Source organism: Lithobates pipiens, unplaced genomic scaffold (genome assembly GCF_037356315.1).
Source record: "Lithobates pipiens isolate NorthernLeopardFrog02 unplaced genomic scaffold, aLitPip1_a1.2 Scaffold_3, whole genome shotgun sequence".
NCBI classification, from domain to species: domain Eukaryota; kingdom Metazoa; phylum Chordata; class Amphibia; order Anura; family Ranidae; genus Lithobates; species Lithobates pipiens.
In genome coordinates this window covers 217,113,187-217,132,489 of record NW_027507790.1, presented here as the reverse complement: position 1 = coordinate 217,132,489, position 19,303 = coordinate 217,113,187, and the positions used below count along the sequence as shown (strand labels likewise).

General features: G+C 41.1%; 1 protein-coding gene across 1 annotated transcript in view; it reads right to left on the bottom strand.

The window, feature by feature from the left end:
* Window positions 1–565: 565 nt before the first annotated feature.
* TMEM267 (transmembrane protein 267) overlaps window positions 566–19,303 on the bottom strand; it is a 61,107-nt gene continuing 42,369 nt past the window's right edge. Inside the window, exon 3 of the mRNA XM_077462780.1 lies at window positions 566–7,394. Within this exon, the coding sequence (XP_077318906.1) occupies window positions 7,059–7,394 (336 nt within the window). The 3' untranslated portion in view covers window positions 566–7,058. The remainder of the gene's footprint in view (window positions 7,395–19,303) is intronic.

The following is a 19,303-nucleotide window of genomic DNA, read 5'->3' as shown; positions in this document are numbered from 1 at the left end:
TTTTGTCAGAAAATTTGAAGACATGCTAGCCAACATTTGTTGGCGGAAAGTCCGACAACACTTGTCCGGTGGAACATACACACGGTTGGATTTTCCACCAACAGCCTGACATTGGATTTTCCGTTGGGAAATGTTCAATCGTCTGTATGGGGCTTTAGGTGATGCCACGGTGGCACCCAGACAAATACCGGCAGATGCAACCACCCACATAGAGAATGGTGGGTGCCTTTAATCCCAATGGCATGCCGCCTGCACTAGAAATCACACCCATTCTGGAAACCACTGTTCCTGTGTGGGCTGCGATTTAACAAATGGTGCAGGGAGTTCTTTCCTGCGTCATGGGACAAAGCAGCTCATTCAAATGAATGGGTTCTCATGCCTGTGCAAACCGTGGCCCGCACAGCCGACAACTTAGCCTTAGGTTAGGATTACACTTTAAACTTACAACATGAACCGGCAACTGTCCTTTTGGCGACACAAAGACATCCTCAGAACCGCAGTTTTCTTCCAAATGTGAAACATCAGTGTAAAGCAAGATAGGATGAAATGACCATAACAAAAAAAATATATGTACCACCATTTATTTTTATTTATTCATACAACATAAATTGTGACCACTTTTCACAGCTTGTAGAAGAGTTCTAGAAGCTGATTTACTATAACTGAAGAGTGCAAAATCTGGTGCAGCTGTACATAGTAACCAATCAGCTTCTAACTTTAGCTTTTTCAATTAAGCTTTGACAAAAAATAAAAATAAATAAATGAAAGCCGACTGGTTTGTATGCAGAGATGCACCGGATTTTGCACTCTCCAGTTTTTGTAAATCAAAACCACAGTGTCTATAATTTGTGGAAGTCTTTGATGTGCAGGTCCTGATCTAGAGGGCATTTCTGGGTGCTGTAGAAGTGGTTTACATAATATCAAATCATTAAAATCTAAATACACAAGGCAAAGGAATAACTTCTGCATCCAGTGTGTGTTATAAAGGTGCACATTGCTTGTGAGGAGCTCAGTGGTTCCAGGAAACATCCAAGAATAATTATGTCCAGACAAGTCTACTTTCTACTACAAGATAAAAGCGGCTCCCGGCATTTACATTTATTGACTCATCACAACATTCAGCTAATTGACGGATACCCTTCATATGGGGATGTTACATTTGGCCTACCAGCAGTGGAAGGGCCTCCTGTATAAATTTACCTCAGCTTTCATCCTCCGGACCCAGGAAAACTCATGATGTGAACGGAGTAGGGTGGCTTCACTCTTTGTGAGGATTTCAAATCTGTCTGAGCCCCTTTGGGATTAGTACTTCTGCCGTTTTCTGTAAAGCCCCGTACACACAAAGCCGAATGTCGGGTGGCATTGGCCGGTTTAATAGATACTAGCCAACATGCAGCCCTGTGTGTACTGCAGCCGATCTGACAGAAGCCGGCCTATCGGATGGCTTCTGTCGAAGGGGTAGGGCCGGAAAAGATCTGCCGACCAGCCAATGGCTGAGAGCTCTGACTGGAGTGTTCTGGCGGGGGGGCCGCACCCCCCCCCCCCGTAAGAACCCCAGGTGAGAGCACTCTACTAACATCACATAGTTAGTACAGCAACTCCAACCTAAGCTGTCAGGTTTATTTCATTCAGCCCTGCAGGGTTGAACAAAAATAGAAATAAATAGCAGTGTGTACTAGGCTTAAAGTGGATGTAAACTCGATATGTGAAATTTGGCCTAAGCACATATCTGTAGTGTTTTCTTATCTCTCTCCAAAGTACTTAGTCCTGCGTCTTTCTGCTGTGTCATTTCTCTGCTATCAGCATAACTTCTTACAAGTTCTCCAACAACCAAGATAAAAATCAGGCTGAATTTTGTGTGGAGGGAGGTTGCTATAAATAGATAAAGCAGAGAGCTTGCCTTGTCACAACACATCTCTGCAAGTCTCTGCCTATGAGGAGAGGGGGTGTGTACCTATCCTCCAATCAGCTGTCTGCCAAGAATCCACTCCCCATGCTGAACAGGAAGAGAAAATATCTCGAACAAGATGTGTACTAAGGAATATATAAAGATAAAGACAGCAAATATACATGTAAAACTTATGTAGGGAGATTGGTTTCATCTCTGTGTATCATCTGAGGCCCTTCACTTCACTGGGTATAGGAGAGGGTTTACATTCACTTTAAATCTGGTCAGAACTGGATATAGGGCAAAGGTCTCTTTCATGGGAACTTACCATTGTTATTAGATTGGGTTGCATTTCATACATGTGCCTGGGAGTTTACGTTCAAAACGAGTGCAATTTTTCCTGCATCTGTCACGCTACAATGCACAAGGAAAAAAAAAAAAAAATCACATTATTCTCAATGGTGATCATTCACATCACTGCCACATGGTGCAATGTGATTTTTCAAAAAGGTGCAGGCACTTCTTTTGGTGTAGCATGGAATGTTTTTGGCCCCAAACTTCAATGTGAGTGTACGTGCGTTTGTCAGGTTTTCTGTTTAACAGCCAGTCTCCTCCCTGGTGAAGCATGACAAAACCTCAAAAAACACGCAAACGTGTTGTAAAAAATACACTAAAATACGCATGGTTAAAAAATACACAGCAATATACTTTTATATTGGCCCTTATTGACAGACTTTGAACTTGTAACATCAGTTTGAAGCGCTTCTGAGATCATCCAGAATTCATTGTCAGGTGCATCTGACCTCCTCCTGAACTGCATTTTGCATTCCCATAGATATGGATGAGAATTCAAAACCCTCTTGAAGCAAACAAAAGCACAGGGACACAGGTCCCTCTGAACACGAACAGTAAATGGAGCAGGAGGGGAAGAAAAAAAGCCAGGAGATTAAGTCACATGACCCATTAAAGGCATGTGACCAGCCTGCCTTCCAATCAGAGTTCTCCCTCACTGACTGAAGGCTTGAAATCACACATGAACAGGCCCATAAAATGAAGGCAGATGTGCGGAGTAACTTTACAGTGCATAGCGGAGAGGGGATATCGGTTGGTGTGCTGCAGTCATTCGATGCCCTTGTATTTGCAGCCCACCAGAACAAAAAACACATTCTAGCCATCTTTTTAGGTGCAATTGGAAGGCCAATCAAATTATTGGGCTGCCCCAACATAACTCGTGTGCCACAATGTGTAAAAAAAAAAAAAAAATTTAAATGTTCCTTTTGAAGTAAGAACTCTTATTTTCTTCCCAAAACAGTGTTGTCTTAAAGTTTATAGATTTTATGGCATAGTTACATAGCTCCAGTTGGACCAATGTAAGTATGCATATCTCATTGAGAATATTGCTCAGGTATATATTCACAGTCTTACTTTTTCAATCTTTTCTCCAATACTTTGATGTTGGCAAGGTGAGGGTCCTTTTTCCCTGCGATTCATGGTCTTAGTTGCCACTACTAAAATGATAGCAGCAGACTTCTGGGTCTAGTGCTGAACAGCTGCTCTTCTGAAATGTAACCACAGGAGGAGCAGGCTTGGTGTTGCCACCATTCACACAACGCCTTTTCAATGAATACAAGGTGTCCTGATTGAATAAGGTGGAGAGGTGGGGGTAATAACTTCATGACACCCCCCCCCCACCCTTTCCTCAATAAATAAGATCTCCATCCTGATAAGATTTTGTATAGCTTGGGCTGGCCATACACAGTGCAAAATGTATTTCCTGCAACCATGGGTTGCAGGAAAGATTTGAACAGCTCCCCCATCAACAGAGACAATTTTGACCGGGCAACCAGCAATTGTCTTCGCCCAGCAGGGGAGGCCATCAATGTTCCGGGAGATGACAGTGATTTTTACTAGGTGGCTGTAGCAGCCACTAGACATAATTGCAAGAGTCCAGCAGGCTGGTTGTTCCCAAGTTGATCGATCATACAGTCTGCCTTTTGCTGGCTCGAATTTTGATCAGAACTGTGTATGGCTGGCCTTACACAGCTTACCAACACTATCTATATTGGTTACAAGTCTCTTGGTGGTATCATTTGTCCTAGTACCCTGGGGCAGGACTTTAAATACTATATTAAAAATAGCCACACCTCGTGGTTACAGTATATACACATGTTAAGGGTAGTGCCACTCCACAGTGGATCTCTAGATCTCAGAATTTTCACACAATTTGAGTAAACAGATAAGCAAAAAGGAGCCAAATTGCCCAGGCTGGTCATGACCCAAAAATCACGACCATAGATGAAGCATAAGGACTTGGCCTCACCAACTACCCAGCACATGGTTTCCTGCAAAAGCTATTAAAAGGTCTGCAAAACTTTAAGTAGATTGTATTTTAGACTAACTTTTGAGTACTGTTTATCTGTAAGCCCAAGGCAGGAACCTTCCCAGACTGTTTTGCTTCCGTGTAGTAAAGCGGAGTGAAAGGGAATGCCCTTTGGCTTACACAAGCTTTTTGATACACACTCAAAAGATCGTCAACTGACCATTTTCTTTCCTTGAAGCTTAGTGTGTGTGACTGTACAACATTAAACCTGGTGTGGGCCAGCCAGGCCCTGTAAACATCTACACAGTCGTACAAGTGTTATATACAGAAGAACAGTACTGCAAAATTAAATATGCATTTCTAGTAAAAAATAAATAGACTATACAATTCAGTAACAGTAGCATAGCAATTGTTGACCTTCAATAGATCTTTCAATGTGAAAATGTATATACAATAATGTAATGCCTGTATGTCCCTTCCACAATCCATCAAACTGCATACTGAAAAAAAAAGGATATTTGCTTAAAAGAGAACTGGTCAGCTTGGTACGTCTGATCCCTTATACAGTACAGCGTACCATATCCAGGAAACTTTGCTGCTGTGCTAGTCAATGAGACCACTGAATTTACACTGAAGTCCTTACAGTAAGGACTATTCAAATGGCCTCTGTAAATTACATGCGCAAGTGTGCATGGCCAAGGCAAGATTGGACTTGGAGAAGGAATACTTGTCCCTGCTGAACTGGTTGAATTTCAACCCATGAATGACCAGATTTACTGTGAACTATCAAGCTGTACATTCTAGCACCTCCTCTTGAAGTCCACATTTCAAAAGGACACCTACTAAGGTGACAACACCACCCATAGTTAGAAAGTGCTGTCACCCTAGAGCAGGAAGTTGTACCCGAGTACGATCTGGTCATACATTTAATGCAGAGAAAGAGGGGGCAATGGCAATATGAAACTTCATTAGGCCAAGCTAGTAATGTACTCATAAAATATGTTTTTAGGTTTAGATACTTTAAGTAGATCAGATTTTTTTTTTTTTTTTTAATCCCTTTGCTCTAGCAATTTTGGGAAACACATCATATGCACTTTATTCTACACCGATTCTAGCTTTCTTGATAACTTAGCTCATGATTCCCTAACTATGGGCTCAGAAAACATACAAGTCTCTCAGAGGACTTCAATTTGGTTACATTTTAGGTAGGTGGAAAGCACAAGGATAATTTGATTCTGCCTCATACTTATCCACCCAACGCAAACATCCTACTCATCAGTGGGATCTGTACGAACTTCAATCATGCGATTGCACTGACTCCATTCGGGATTATATAACGAGGTTTGTTTACAAAAACCAAACCCGATAGCTTTAGCTCTCACTGTCCTTCATGCAAAGAAACATGGGACTGTAGCCACCTTTGTAGGTTACAGAGCAAAAAAATATATAATATAATTATATATATCCACACTTTATATTTAATAAAAATGCGGATTGTGACCTGGCTCCAGTAGATTTGATAATTGAACTTGCTCTTACTACATGTTACAGTTCCTCATATTGTAATTCATGTGAGGCAAATTTCTGTAGCCGAATTATGTACATGTAAATGTCATGCTCTTGCTCTGATCATTTTCTGATGGTGCATTTTATTATGTATGGACTCTGGCATGATCTGGTTATCTCTGCTTGGTTTGTAGATTTTTGTTTTTTTTTCAATAAACTTTTCCCTGATTTAAGAAAAATAAGTGCGGACACTTTTTGAGAAACCCTCATATTATTAATATATAATTATATTGTTTATTAACGAAATTAAAATGTTATATGTGCATAAACAATTCAGGACCAGCATCCTGTCCAGGTCATTTTTCAGTACTGTGATTGTCCGACAATTACTTGGTCATGCAACACCGTATACTAGTGTTTTTTTTTTTTTTTAATTCTAAAAAAAAAAAATTAAGGATAAATGATCCTTTTGGTGACAACTACTTATACTACAAAAATAAATAAAATCTTATTTTATTTTTTTAAATAAAATAACAAAATGTCAAATGAAAATACCAGGACGGTACAAATACCTTCAAAATTACCCCCTTTTTGGAAAGTGGGCACCCCAAGGTGATTTTTTATTTTTATTTTTTGCCACAATTTTTAGGAAATGAAGAATCATGCTGGTATCGAGGCGTCTAAAAAACAAATGAAGGTAAAGTGGTCATAAGAGGGTTGAAAATAATTTAGGTAGGCAAATTATAGCATTGGTCCCACATAGGGACACTTATATTTGGTCTGGGTTTTCCAGGCTACAGTGTCCTTTGGTTAGTGTTAGTTTCCACTTTATCCATCCTTAGCGATATTGTGGAAAGATTCATTTTAATTGGTTATTTTAGAGAATAAACCCATCAGGGATTCTTCCTGTTTATTATTGTTCCGGACTACTGTTCCATCCTACAATGAGTATATAACCCAAGCCCTGGTTCACACCAGAGCGACTTGACAGTTAAAAATCACATGATACGTCGCACCCCATTTGCAGCAATTTGCAGATCAAGTCGCAGCAACTTTAAAAAAAAAAAGGTTTTCTGTGCGATTTCAGTGCGACTTGCACATGAAAAATAACACTGCTTTGAAGTTGGGCAAATTAAAAACCACACTGGTGGCAACCAGGGCTTGCAGCACATTGGTCTATATAACTGCATACATACTACAGAGTTTTACTAGGAACAGATGCAAAAAAAGTAATTTAAGCTTTCTTCGTGTGCCTAGCGCATTAGGCCCTATATAAAAATGTACCAGGCTAACAGGTTCTCTTTAAACACCTAAACCCCTAAAACTTTAGCGGTCTCCTCACACTCAGACATCAATGTGTATTCCATGTTTTTTGGTCATCATTTCTCTTGTTCCAGTGAGGTACATGATGAGCGAGCACAGATTGGGCAAAGAGGCAGTGATGGCCACATACAGCCAGTAAGGAAGAGGAGCAGTCTTTCCAAATGGGCAGAGCCACAGCCCATGCCGGATCCCATCTCGCACGTGGTGGGAAGTCCATGAGATGAATAACATCCAAGGAAGGAAACACCAAGAGTCCTTCAGCCTTAGGAGTTGCATAAGGAACTTCAGGGCAAGAGCCATAATGGGGATGAGTGTAGAACAATGCAAGGGAGGACGATGAGGAAGATTGAGAGCAGCCTGAGGGGAAAAGAAATAAAAAAGTTAAAAAAGTTAATTACTTCCAAACTTCCCTGCTGTAGTCAATATGTTCTACTACAATGATGGGAATTAAATAGAGTGTAGATAAAATATTTAATATTAAAAAAGGTCATCTAGAAGCTAAATGCCCTTTATCAGCACAGCTTAGCTTTGGCTTCTGAGTTCTGTTACTTCCAAATGGACTTTTAAAACTTTAGCTGATCTGCAATGAAAAAAATAAATAAAAAATAAAAATAAAAAAAATAAATAAATCCAACTTCAAGCGCTCCAGCTTATTACACAGCTATGGCCAAGAAATAACACTTTAGTCAATTCTCGTACACAAGTCAAATAGCTAAAATTTCTACATAGAAAAAAAAAAAATCACAGAAAAATGCTTGAGATCATAGAACCTCAAAAGGCGACAGGAAAACTCTGTTCAATTCTCAAGAGTAAAGCTATACATGAGCCAATTTAATAGAGCAATCAAACCTTCAATTCCATTTTCTGGTCATAATTACAAAGCAGTAGACCTCAAAGTGATGGTTTGGATTGCTTGCCGTGCTAAAATGTGATACGGTGCAAATAGAAATAATCATTTAATTAACTAAAATCCAAAATCAAGTCATGTCCACAAAAATGTGATAATAGTCCCAACAGAATGCCAAATCACCACTGTGTCAATTGCAAAGTATTGTGTTAAATCAAATTTTGCGATCACCACGTGGACCATCACCAACCATGAGAAATGGACTCTTACCGAAAAAGACCCCATTACAGGGTCAAATCAGGCTGCAAGATGACAATCTCATCAAAAATTAGGTCCAACCTACGCTGAAGTTCTGCAACGTCTCCCACTCTCTAATATATATCAACGTCAAAGGAAACCATATATTTCACAGTAAAACCAAAATGGGAAAATCCACATAAAACCTTTATTGAACTTCAAACTACTTACATTTGTACAATGATTCAGCGCTTATGTAAAGCATTCTCAGGCAGTGTAGCAAATACTCCAAACAATTACCAGTCCAGAGAGAGAGAGAGGCGTGGCAACATCCAGTGCATCAGCTCCGCCCAATAGGTTTCATCATAACTGACATTATCATGGCTCAACTGCAGGGCTTTTCTGCGCCCCAACGGCAAGTTTAATCAAGGGCTTAAAGCCCAAACTTTACGAGGGTAGAGAAAAGGAGCCCCAAAAGTAGTCCTTCATTCCAGGATCGGAAATGGAACTAGCAGTGATGTAAACCTGATTAAAAGAGAAGTATGAGATTTTATTTTATCCCATAATCATACTTGCCTAGGTGGATGCAGCATCAGTCGGATGCTGCATCTGCTCCCCTGCCGCCTCTTCACTGAGAGCTGAGCCACTGAGCACGGCCGATGGCTTGGTTCTCTCAGCTCCCCAAGCAGAGAGCTGCTGTCTGCTCGGTTTCTCCGTGCTCACTGGAGCGCCGAGCTGTGGAGCGGCAGGGAGCGGCCATCTCAGGCTCTCAGCGGCTCGCCGAGACTGCCATCAGTCCAGGCTTCCATAGTCGGGCCTGGACTTCACATGAACATAAATGGATGCAATATCAACAGTTAAATACAGATTAGGCTTAGTATACAACATTCCCTAGTTGAAAACTATTTTTGAACAATTACTAAAGGAACAAAGACCGACTCATAATCAACTATATATAAGCTCCTACTTCCTACGGAATCTCTTTAGCTGATATATATGAAAAAGTGGGAGAAGGAAATGGGGAGCTTGATCCCACTGGCAGAATGGAATAGGGCATTTTCCATTGCACATAAACCCTCAATATCGATAAGAATTCAAAAAAGGAATTATACAATTATTATTAGATGGTATAGGACCCCAGTGGAATTACATAAAATAAACTGAGATAAGTCAGAAATGTGTTGGAGATGCCTTAAGGAAAGGGGAACTATGACATGACACATATATGGCATAACTGTCCTATGGTGAAGGAGTTCTGGGACAATGTTTTCAAAATTTAATCGGATTACATTGGGTCTTGATGTACAATCAAGTGTAAATATTTCAATATTGAATATTATTCCAGGAGCTAGAAAAACTGTTGAGACAGATATCCTCCACCATATGATAACAGCAGACAATAATATCCCGAAAGTGGCGGCAAGCAAATAGTCCCACAATAGCAGAATGGATATGCGAGATGAGTGAAATACAGCAAAGAGAACGAGAATGACTGAAGAGAAATGGAGTAACCAAAACTCAAAAATATGGGAAAAAATGGGGAGAGTTTAGATCTTCGGCATGTGTATTTAAAAGTACTTATGAAGGAATTAATCACCCTAATGCATGGGGAGGGGAGATGAGATGTGAATTTGGAAAATAAACGGTAGGAAGATAAATGTAGGTGATCCTATGTATGATCATAAAATACTGAGATTGTTTTAATATATAGCTAGAACAGAGTCAGATCACTGAAAGATTCTAGAAAGTTGTGAATATGTATTTGAGATATCACGCATTTAGCCAAGGTTCATACTGACAGCAGGATTGAAAGCGCACAAGTTCAGCTGAACTTGCACAATTTCATTCCTGCATGTCCGTCCCGAATTCGGCATAAAATAAAATATTATGCCATCTCCACTACGAGTGTCCAGCAACATTTCTTTCCTCAAATGCTTGATGATCTCCTTGCTGATAAAAGGGTTTCATAAGTGGGACATCAGGATCGCTATGAACATTAGGCAATAGCTATTCCCTCTGAAGGTCAAGCTGAAACCCAGAATCTTGTAATATTGCTCCTTGTAAGTCATACTGAAACGTTGTCCCACCTGGTAATGAGACTGGAGATCATGGTCACCAGGAAATCCTGGGAGAATGGTTCTGTGTTCTCTTAAAGTCATCATGATCTTCTTGATGTCAGTTACATAGGCTGGTGGAAAAAAAAAAAAAAAAAAAAAAAAAAAAAGACACAAATCTAGTCTAAAAAAGGATAGCTGTGAACTGGAGAAAGCGCACATAAAGGGCAACCAAACTGATAAGGGGCATTGAGGAGCTCAGCTATGAGGAAAGATTAGATTAGAGCAGGGGTAGGCAACCTGGGGCCCTCCAGCTGTTGTGGAACTACATTTCTCAGCCTTGTGGTTTCACTGCCCGTTTCCTACTGCGCATTCATGAGTCGCGTGGTGCTTTGTGAATGGCCCCATTGTTTTTTGGGACACAAATGTCCCAGAAGGCAATGGGGCCGCTCACCAAAGAGGAGGAAGCACAGCGGTTTCAGGCAAGTTAAGAAAATGTGTTTTTTTTTTTAAATTTAAGAATATTAATGCATTTTGTTTGGGTGGCCCTCCACTTTAAATGGTGTCTCAGTAAGAGTCACAATAATGGGAAAGACTGCTGACCCAACAGTTGTGAAGAAAACCATCAATGACACCCTCAAATCTCAAAAATTGAAAAAAGTTGGATGTTCCCAAAGTGTTGTATCAAAGCACATTAATAGAAAGTTATGTGGAAGAAAAAAGGTGCATAAGCAGCAGGGAGAGGATTGTCAGGAAAAGGCCACTCAAAAGTTTTGGGGACTTTCACAAGGAGTGGACTGAGGCTGGAGTCAGTGCATCAAGAGCCACCAAACACTGACGGATCCTGGACATGGGCTTCAAATGTTGTATTCCTCTTATCAAGCCACTCTTGAACAAAATGTCAGAAGCCTCTTACCTGGGCTAAAGAAAAACAGACCTGGTTTGCTGCTCAGTGGTCCAAAGTCCTATTTTCTGATGAGATGCAAAATTTGCTCTCATTTGGAAACCGAGGCCCCAGAGTATGGAGGAAGAATGGAGAGGCACACACACTGCAAGATGCTTGAAGTCCAGTGTGAAGTTTCCACAGTCTTGATTTTGTGAGCCATGTCAACCGCTGGTGTTGGTCCACTGTGCTTCATTAAGTCCAGGGTCAACGCAGGCGTCTACCAGGAGATTTTGGAGCACTTCATGCTTCCTTCCACAGATGAGCTCTATGGGGATGCGGACTTCATTTTACAGCAGGACTTGGCACCTGCCCACACTGCCAAAAGCACCAAAACCTGGTTCAATAACCGTGGGATTACTGTGCTTGATTGGCCAGCAAACTCGTCTGCCCTGAACCCCACAGAAAATCTATGGGGCATTGACAAGAGAAAGAGGAGAGACATGAGACCGAACAATGCAGAAGAGCTGAAGGCCGCTTTTGAAGCATCCTGGTCTTCCATAAAACCTCAGCAGTGCCATAGGCTGATAGCTTCCATGCCATGCCGCATTGAGGCAGTAATTGCTGTAAAAGGGCCCCAAACCAAGTACATATGCATGCTTATACTTTTCAGAGGTCCGATATTGTTCTATGTACAATCCTTTTATTGATTGCATGTAAATATTCTAATTTGCTGAGACTGTGGAAGCGATGAGAAAAAAAAAAAAAAATTACAAATCTCTTCCGTCCCAGGACCCTTTACTCCTATAAGACTTAACCCTGGTAATAATAGGTTATCCTCGCGCTACAATGGTAAATTCAAGAAGACTGGTATGGTTGCAGCAAAAACACTGGCAGAGGTGCAAACCCTCCCCTCAAGTGATAGTAAGTAAATAGTAAATGGTGTTGCGCTCCACACAAAATTAATTAAATCTACTAATAAATAAATAATCGCATAAAATCTTAAAGACGCACTCATGCGATTAAAATTACTTTAAATTATAACTACAAACTTTTGTGCTAAAATTTATACCAAGTGATTGATAGAGTGTTCAGAATATAACTTATTCCTAGTGTTGTTCATAAAAAGGAGATCTAAATGATCTATACAATCATAATAAAGTGCAAGTGAAATAATATAGATAAAAAAAAACGCAAATCCTGATAATAACACTTCAAAAGAATCGTGACATCAAACAAAAGTGTGACAGTCCATGAAAGTACATCCAAGTGCCTAAAACTTGTGTAAGAGAAGAATGAATACACAATAAAAGAATATATAAAAAAAAAAAAAAAAAATGTATATATAAAATATATATCAAAAAGTAAAAAAAGACAATAAATCCAAAAGAAGGGGGGGTTCCTAAAAAGTGTCTCTTAAATTCGCATAAAAGACTAATAGTTCAGTTCATGCAAAAAATAAAGTGAATCCACGCTGTGCTATGTGAAGGGTTAATCCTGTGAACAACCCCGAGATAGTTCCACCAGTGATCTTGCAGCTCCTCAAACGTGGGTGCTCACACACTGAGTGCAGTGGGTACCTTACCTCACTGCTGTCAGTTAGACAGCAATATGCTCCAATATAGCAGGTGTATCCTCAATTAGGATGTATGTCCTCAGTAGGTGTAGGAACACTCCAATGATTTGCGGTGTATATCCTAAATACAATGTGGGCGCCCCCAAAGCTTTTCCTCCAGATACTCCGCAAAGGATCACAAGTCAGACCCAAGAAAGAGAAGAAGGGGCTCCAATAGTGAAGTACGTCACACAAATACTTTATTATAAAAAGGACCAAGTCCTGGGTACTCACATTCATGTAATAAATTTCAAACGTTTACAGCTAAAAACAACGAACGGCTTCCTCGTTCGTACCCCGGACGTCACTTCCGGTGTCCTCCTAGGCCAATCCTACGCGTATCGTCATAGATCACGTGACTTCATCAGGGACTTGGATGTACTTTCATGGACTGTCACACTTTTGTTTGATGTCACGATTCTTTTGAAGTGTTATTATCAGGATTTGCGTTTTTATCTATATTATTTCACTTGCACTTTATTATGATTGTATAGATCATTTAGATCTCCTTTTTATGAACAACACTAGGAATAAGTTATATTCTGAACACTCTATCAATCACTTGGTATAAATTTTAGCACAAAAGTTTGTAGTTATAATTTAAAGTAATTTTAATCGCATGAGTGCGTCTTTAAGATTTTATGCGATTATTTATTTATTAGTAGATTTAAGACTTAACCCTGCCTTCCTCCCCGGTATGTCCGCAAAAGTCCTAACAAATCAATGGCAGCACCCAGAAATATGGGCACATCAATTTTTTTCGTGACAGCTCTTTCTTAGATGGTCTCCTGTTAGTGCCTTATCTCACCATAACCCTCTCCCGCTCTGGACCTACTTCAAAATCTGCCATTTCCTACAAGAGCTTAACTGCGATTCCTCAATTTCATGAATACTCACTCCATTTGAACACTTATGCTCCCAATCTAGCCCCCAATAGCATTTGATCTCTAATATTTATACTATGCCATTTGTAGATATCTCCCCTAAGGCTGAAAAGACTTGCACAACATGGCAAAAAGAAAAAAGTAGTCAGAATCAGAAGACCAATGGGAACGTATATTTATGATTGCCCATAAAGGCTCTCTTAACGTCTCCATTCAAGAAAACAATTACAAGACCCTGACTCGCTGCTACAGAACTCCAGCGATTCTAAACAAGTATAATCCTTCCTTCCCCAACAAATGCTGGAGATGCGCCAAAGAGCCAGGCACCTTGATACACATTCTGTGGTCATGCTGTTGCGAAACTACAAGTCCTATGACGCATTGCAAGGTTGCCAGTTACAAGCATGACTCCCACAGGCAGAGTTTGTAGTTTCACAACAGCTGAAGGGCCGCCAGATTGAGACCCCTGCGCTAATCCAACCATTCTGGCAGCAAGTCCAAGAATTAACAGCGTCGATCTCCACATATTCTTAAGAACATACCCCAGACCAATTCCTTTTTCATCACTCTGACATACCGGCACGCCATTACCATAAAACACAAATTCTACCTCTAATCAATGCGGCTAAAAAACGTGTATTCCAACATTGGGGCTCTACTCATACCGACCATCCCAGAATGGTTCACACAAATTAACAAAAAGTTGTTGAAAATGGAAGAACTCATTTTTATTGCCTGAGATTCCCCAGCTAAAAACTCAAAGATATGGGCCTGTTGGAACCACTTCAGTACAACAAATAGATATCTCTGACATTAATGGGCTAACCCCTCACCACGATTTTCTCACTCATGATAAACACTTACTGATTTCATTGCATACATCACCCAACCCCTATCCCCTTTCTCTTCTTTACCATGGGGCATGTTGATTTTTTCAATCTGCAGCTTTTCAGAAAAAGATGTCCTATACACCTATTCTCTATCACCTAAGATAAGATACCGTAACTACCTAATAGCGGACACTGAGGAGAAAGCTACTAACCCACCTATCCCATTAACCACCCTGTCCCCACTCCCTCCCCCCCCCCCCCCCTCCATCCTCTCACCTCTATGAATGTCTTACATCATCTACTAAGCCCCCGTTTTACTACATGTTGCTAATGAGGTGCTCAAGAAAGAGCACCAAGTTGGTAACATCATATTTCTTTGGATTAAAATCATACAAATGCTCACATCAACCACGCATATGGAATCTACCCTGATTACTTTTAGCACAAGACCGAAAGACTTGTCATAATACTTAGGAATATTCACTCTAAGTTTAACGACCGTTCATCTTTATACCCTGCATAATACTTTATCTCCCCTTGGAGTTAGACACTCAAGATCATGCCTTTGTCACACCTGTTTTACCCTCAACAACCAATGTTCTGGTTCCATAACAAATTTATGATAATACTATAATCTTGATATTGTTCTCCAATACATTTTTTTCCCCCAAAAATAAGGAACAAGCAGGGTACCTGCCTACTGCATTGCCTGGTCTGCTGTATGGCCGCCGTACAAAAAGTCTGATGAACCCCGACTTGGGTAATTTACATGCCCTTTATGAAATACTATTTTTAAGCAAAAGATTTGGATTCTCTGATGCATCTACTGAGTTGGAGATAATCTGATATCCGTTCCGGAAGGCTAAACATACGTGTGTGTTCCCTGAACGTGTTCTCTGTTTCTATGGAAACCACCCACATCAGAAAGGCAGAGTGTTTTCCTTGTGCTGCAAATACCCAATCATCATTTAATCTTCCTGACCTGCTGTAAATGGAGAGTTTACACTTAATATACGGCCTTTACTAAGTCACCATCATTGCTCTGCATGTCACAGGAGGAAAACATTGTTTGGCTGCAAGTAACGCATTACATCTAATGCTCCATATTGTACAGATAAGCATCTTCATTTCGTCTGTCCCTAGGGCCTTGTAAAGCTGAAGTGTCATCAATAGAAACCCATAACTTGGAATATAAACTCACTGGCCACTTTATTAGTTAGTACTGGGTTGGACCCCCTTTTGCCTTCAGAACTGCCTAATTCTTCGTGGCATAGATGGAAATGTTCCTCAGAGATTTTGGTCCATATTGACATGATGGCATCACGCAGTTGCTGCAGATTTGTCGGCACATCCATGATGCTAATCTACCGTTCATCCACATACCAAAAGGTGCTCTATTGGATGAGATCTGGTGACTGTGGAGGCCATTGGAGTTCAGTGTACAGTGACCTCATTGTCATGTTCAGGAAGCCAGTGGTGAGATGGTTTTAGCTTTGTGACATGGTGCATTATCGTGCTGGAAGGAGCCATCAGAAGATGGGTACACTGTAGTCATAAAGAGATGGACATGGTCAGCAACATTAAACGTTGCTCAATTGGTACTAAGGGGCCCAAAGCTTGCCAAGAAAACACCCCCCACACCATTACACCACCAGCCTGAACCGTTGATACAAGGCAGGATGGATCCATGCTTTCATGTTTACGCCAAATTTTGACCCTACAATCTGACAACTCAGACCAGGCAACATTTTTTCCAGTTTTCTAGTGTCCAATTTTGGTGAGCTTGTGCAAGTTGTAGCCTCAGTTTCCTGTTCTTAGCTGACAGGAGTGGTTTCACACTGGGGCGGTGTGCTTACAGGATGGAGGGGGGGGGGAAGCAGCATCTTTGGGGCGGTGTATACACCACCCCTGCCCATTGTTATGAATGGGCACTGCTTCTGAAGCGCTGCATCAGGGGTGCTTTTAACCCCTTCTATGGGGCTAAAATCCAGCCGCTACCGCCCGAAAAGTGCCAACGCCGGCCACGCCGCAGCGGGAAGTAGCCTTAAAGCGGAGTTTCACTCAAAAGTGGAATTTATGCTTATCCGTCTCCTCCTCCATAGGTGCCTCTTTCAGGGTGGGGGGGGGGGGGGGGGGTACCTGTTTTTTCCCCTCCTCCTTCCTCCACCGCTGGTCCAATTACAAAGCGCAGTGAAGATCAACTGGGGTGCCGACATCGCAGGCTCCCTGGACAGGTAAGTGTCCTAATATTTTAAGAAAAAAGTCAGCAGCTGCAGTATTTGTAGCTGCCGACTTAATTTGTCGTGGGGAGGCTGGATTCACACCTAGGCATTTTTAGTGCTTTTTGCATATTTGCACTATAGAACGTGTTCCATAGGAAACCATGGTAAATGGACTGTAGTGCAAATCTGCAAAATGCAAAAAGCACTAAAAATGCATAGGTGTGAATCCAGCCTTAGTGGGTATCCAGGAGTGAGGGGCACCCGCCAGAGGATGGAATAATCTGACTTTTGAGCTCATACAACCTTACTATAAAGTAAACTACAGACCAGTAAAATGAAACCCAACAGACGGTCACTAGACCACATCCCGCTCAAAGCAAAGCCACTGGCGTAGTTGTTCCAATTTTTTACGGTACAGCTTGTTCACTCCAACAAGCTGATAATAAACACTCCCTGGGCACAGAGATAACCAGCCGGCAGACACATGGATCACACTTCAGAGTGCTGAGATGGAGCTCTTTCAGCGTTTCATTTGATCCATGCAGTGAAACACTTCCCTGAGGAACAGGACACAACAAGCTCAATTATTATAGGCTCAATTACCTGTAGCAATGGGAACAATACTTCAACCTGCATTGCACACTGAAGAAAGTCAGGAAAGGGAGTATACAGCAATAAAAATGGCAATAACTATTTACATGGAATCAGTACCAGTGAACAGTATAAAGAAATGTTGGCACGTCCATTGCCGCCTTTCCCATTTTTTAAGGGGGAATAGGTTCCTGAACAGTCACCATCGATCTGCCTTCATCACCAGCTAGCTAGTCACCAACCGGAAACATGGATGTGACACAGAAATACATGACTTTTCAGACTTTGCTGGCCATGCGTTTGTTCCAGATCTGTGGAGGCAAAGACCAAGATGAAAGCTGATCCTGCACCTTTAAAACAAAGTCAGCAACCCCATATTTATATCCTTATGGGGACTGTGCAAATATACAGGGATATGGAAGGGGAATGCGTTTATTACAGAGCAACAAGTGAAAAGGGGCAGATAAATAAAATAAAAAGGAGAACACCAAAGCTCCTTTATTTCTTTCCTGGCAGTTTTCATTTAGTGAAGGAATTGGACTTTGAAGGCAGAGGACAAAGGACTAATCACCATAATTGCCTAGATAAGTGGTCTCCATACTGTGGACCAAATGTGGCTTTTTCATTGCCTTCATCTGGTCCTTGAGGCACCAATGATATGGCACCATTCCTACCTTAAATACCAACAATAGGGCACTATTGTCTACATGGAGACTGGCATCTTAGGAGAGGAGCAGGGCTTTGCTTCCTCATGTTAGAGCTGCCCTGATTGACAGGGCATTGATCAATCACAGTCTATGATTATTATTAGCTAAAGATGTGACATAAGTACACCATTCTTTAATTGCAGCACTGACCAAGATTTTCCAATAATAAAACAGGGAGTTAAGCAGGTAAGCATATAAAAAAAAATAAAAATAAAAAAAAAGTAAAATGTGATTGCAAAGGATACACAAAACAAGCAATGACACTACTGACATCACAAAGCCACACATTCATAAAAAATATATAAAATAAAAAATAATGATATCTTTCAGTTGTTTTATAATCCGCTTATAACCTGTGTGAACCCACTCCATTGCGAGCCAGGCACACGTTCCTGTCATGCCAACTGGATGCGGGGGAAACCCCTATCCAATTTGCACAAGACCCCTTTCACACTGAAGTGCTTTGCAGGGGCTATAGCATTAAAAATGGCGCCTGCAGAACTCAGGAGACTACTCAATTACCAACCTCTATTCCTACCTCATCCAGCATCAATCGGACAAATACCATCTCACGTCTTTCCAGAAATGGGCAACCCTCCTAAGGGATGAATCTCTCCCTGCTAAAATTATGGATTATGGGTTATGCACCTCAAATGCCCCCGACGGGTGACGGAAATCGGACCTCAGTTTCTCACTGGGCACAACTAGCCCTTGTTGCTCGTAGGACGATCATGCAATCTTGGATCTCCAAGAATCCGCCTACATTACCAGCGATGCAAAAGGCCATCAAATCGCTTTTCTACATGGAAAGGTTGGATGCCATCACCAGGAATCCTAGACCTACAAACCGATTCTTTGCGCGTTGGCGCAAATATATGGAGGCCACGTAAACTCACTCCGACATCCAGGCGGCCATGCAACCATTTCGCTTCACGACCTGGTATCTCCAAAATAACCTTGCTGGATCTCTGGGTAGACTCAAACTGCTTCCCCATAGAGATCCTGCGGCCTTTAGGCCACCTTGACATTCTGGACCCTAAGCTGTGCATTTTTCCATCAGCACTTTAAGCCACCCCGTTCTTTCCCCACTCTTGAGGTTATTTACCCTAGGGCTACTGAATTTGACTATTTACTTGGTATACTTGGATTGTATAGGTTACTGGGACCCATTCGGGCCCATTCATCACAAAACCCATGGACTATGTGCAGTCTACTGTTTTGTATTCACTATGCAGGCATTTGTATCTGTAGGCTTATCTACTGTACAGTTATGTTTTGTAACCCTCTCTGTGTAAAACCAAATAAACTTATTTTTTATTTTTTTTGAAAAAAGCATAAACTGACAGAATACAATAAAATCTATATACTTTAAAAAAAAAAAAAAAAAGCGCCTGCA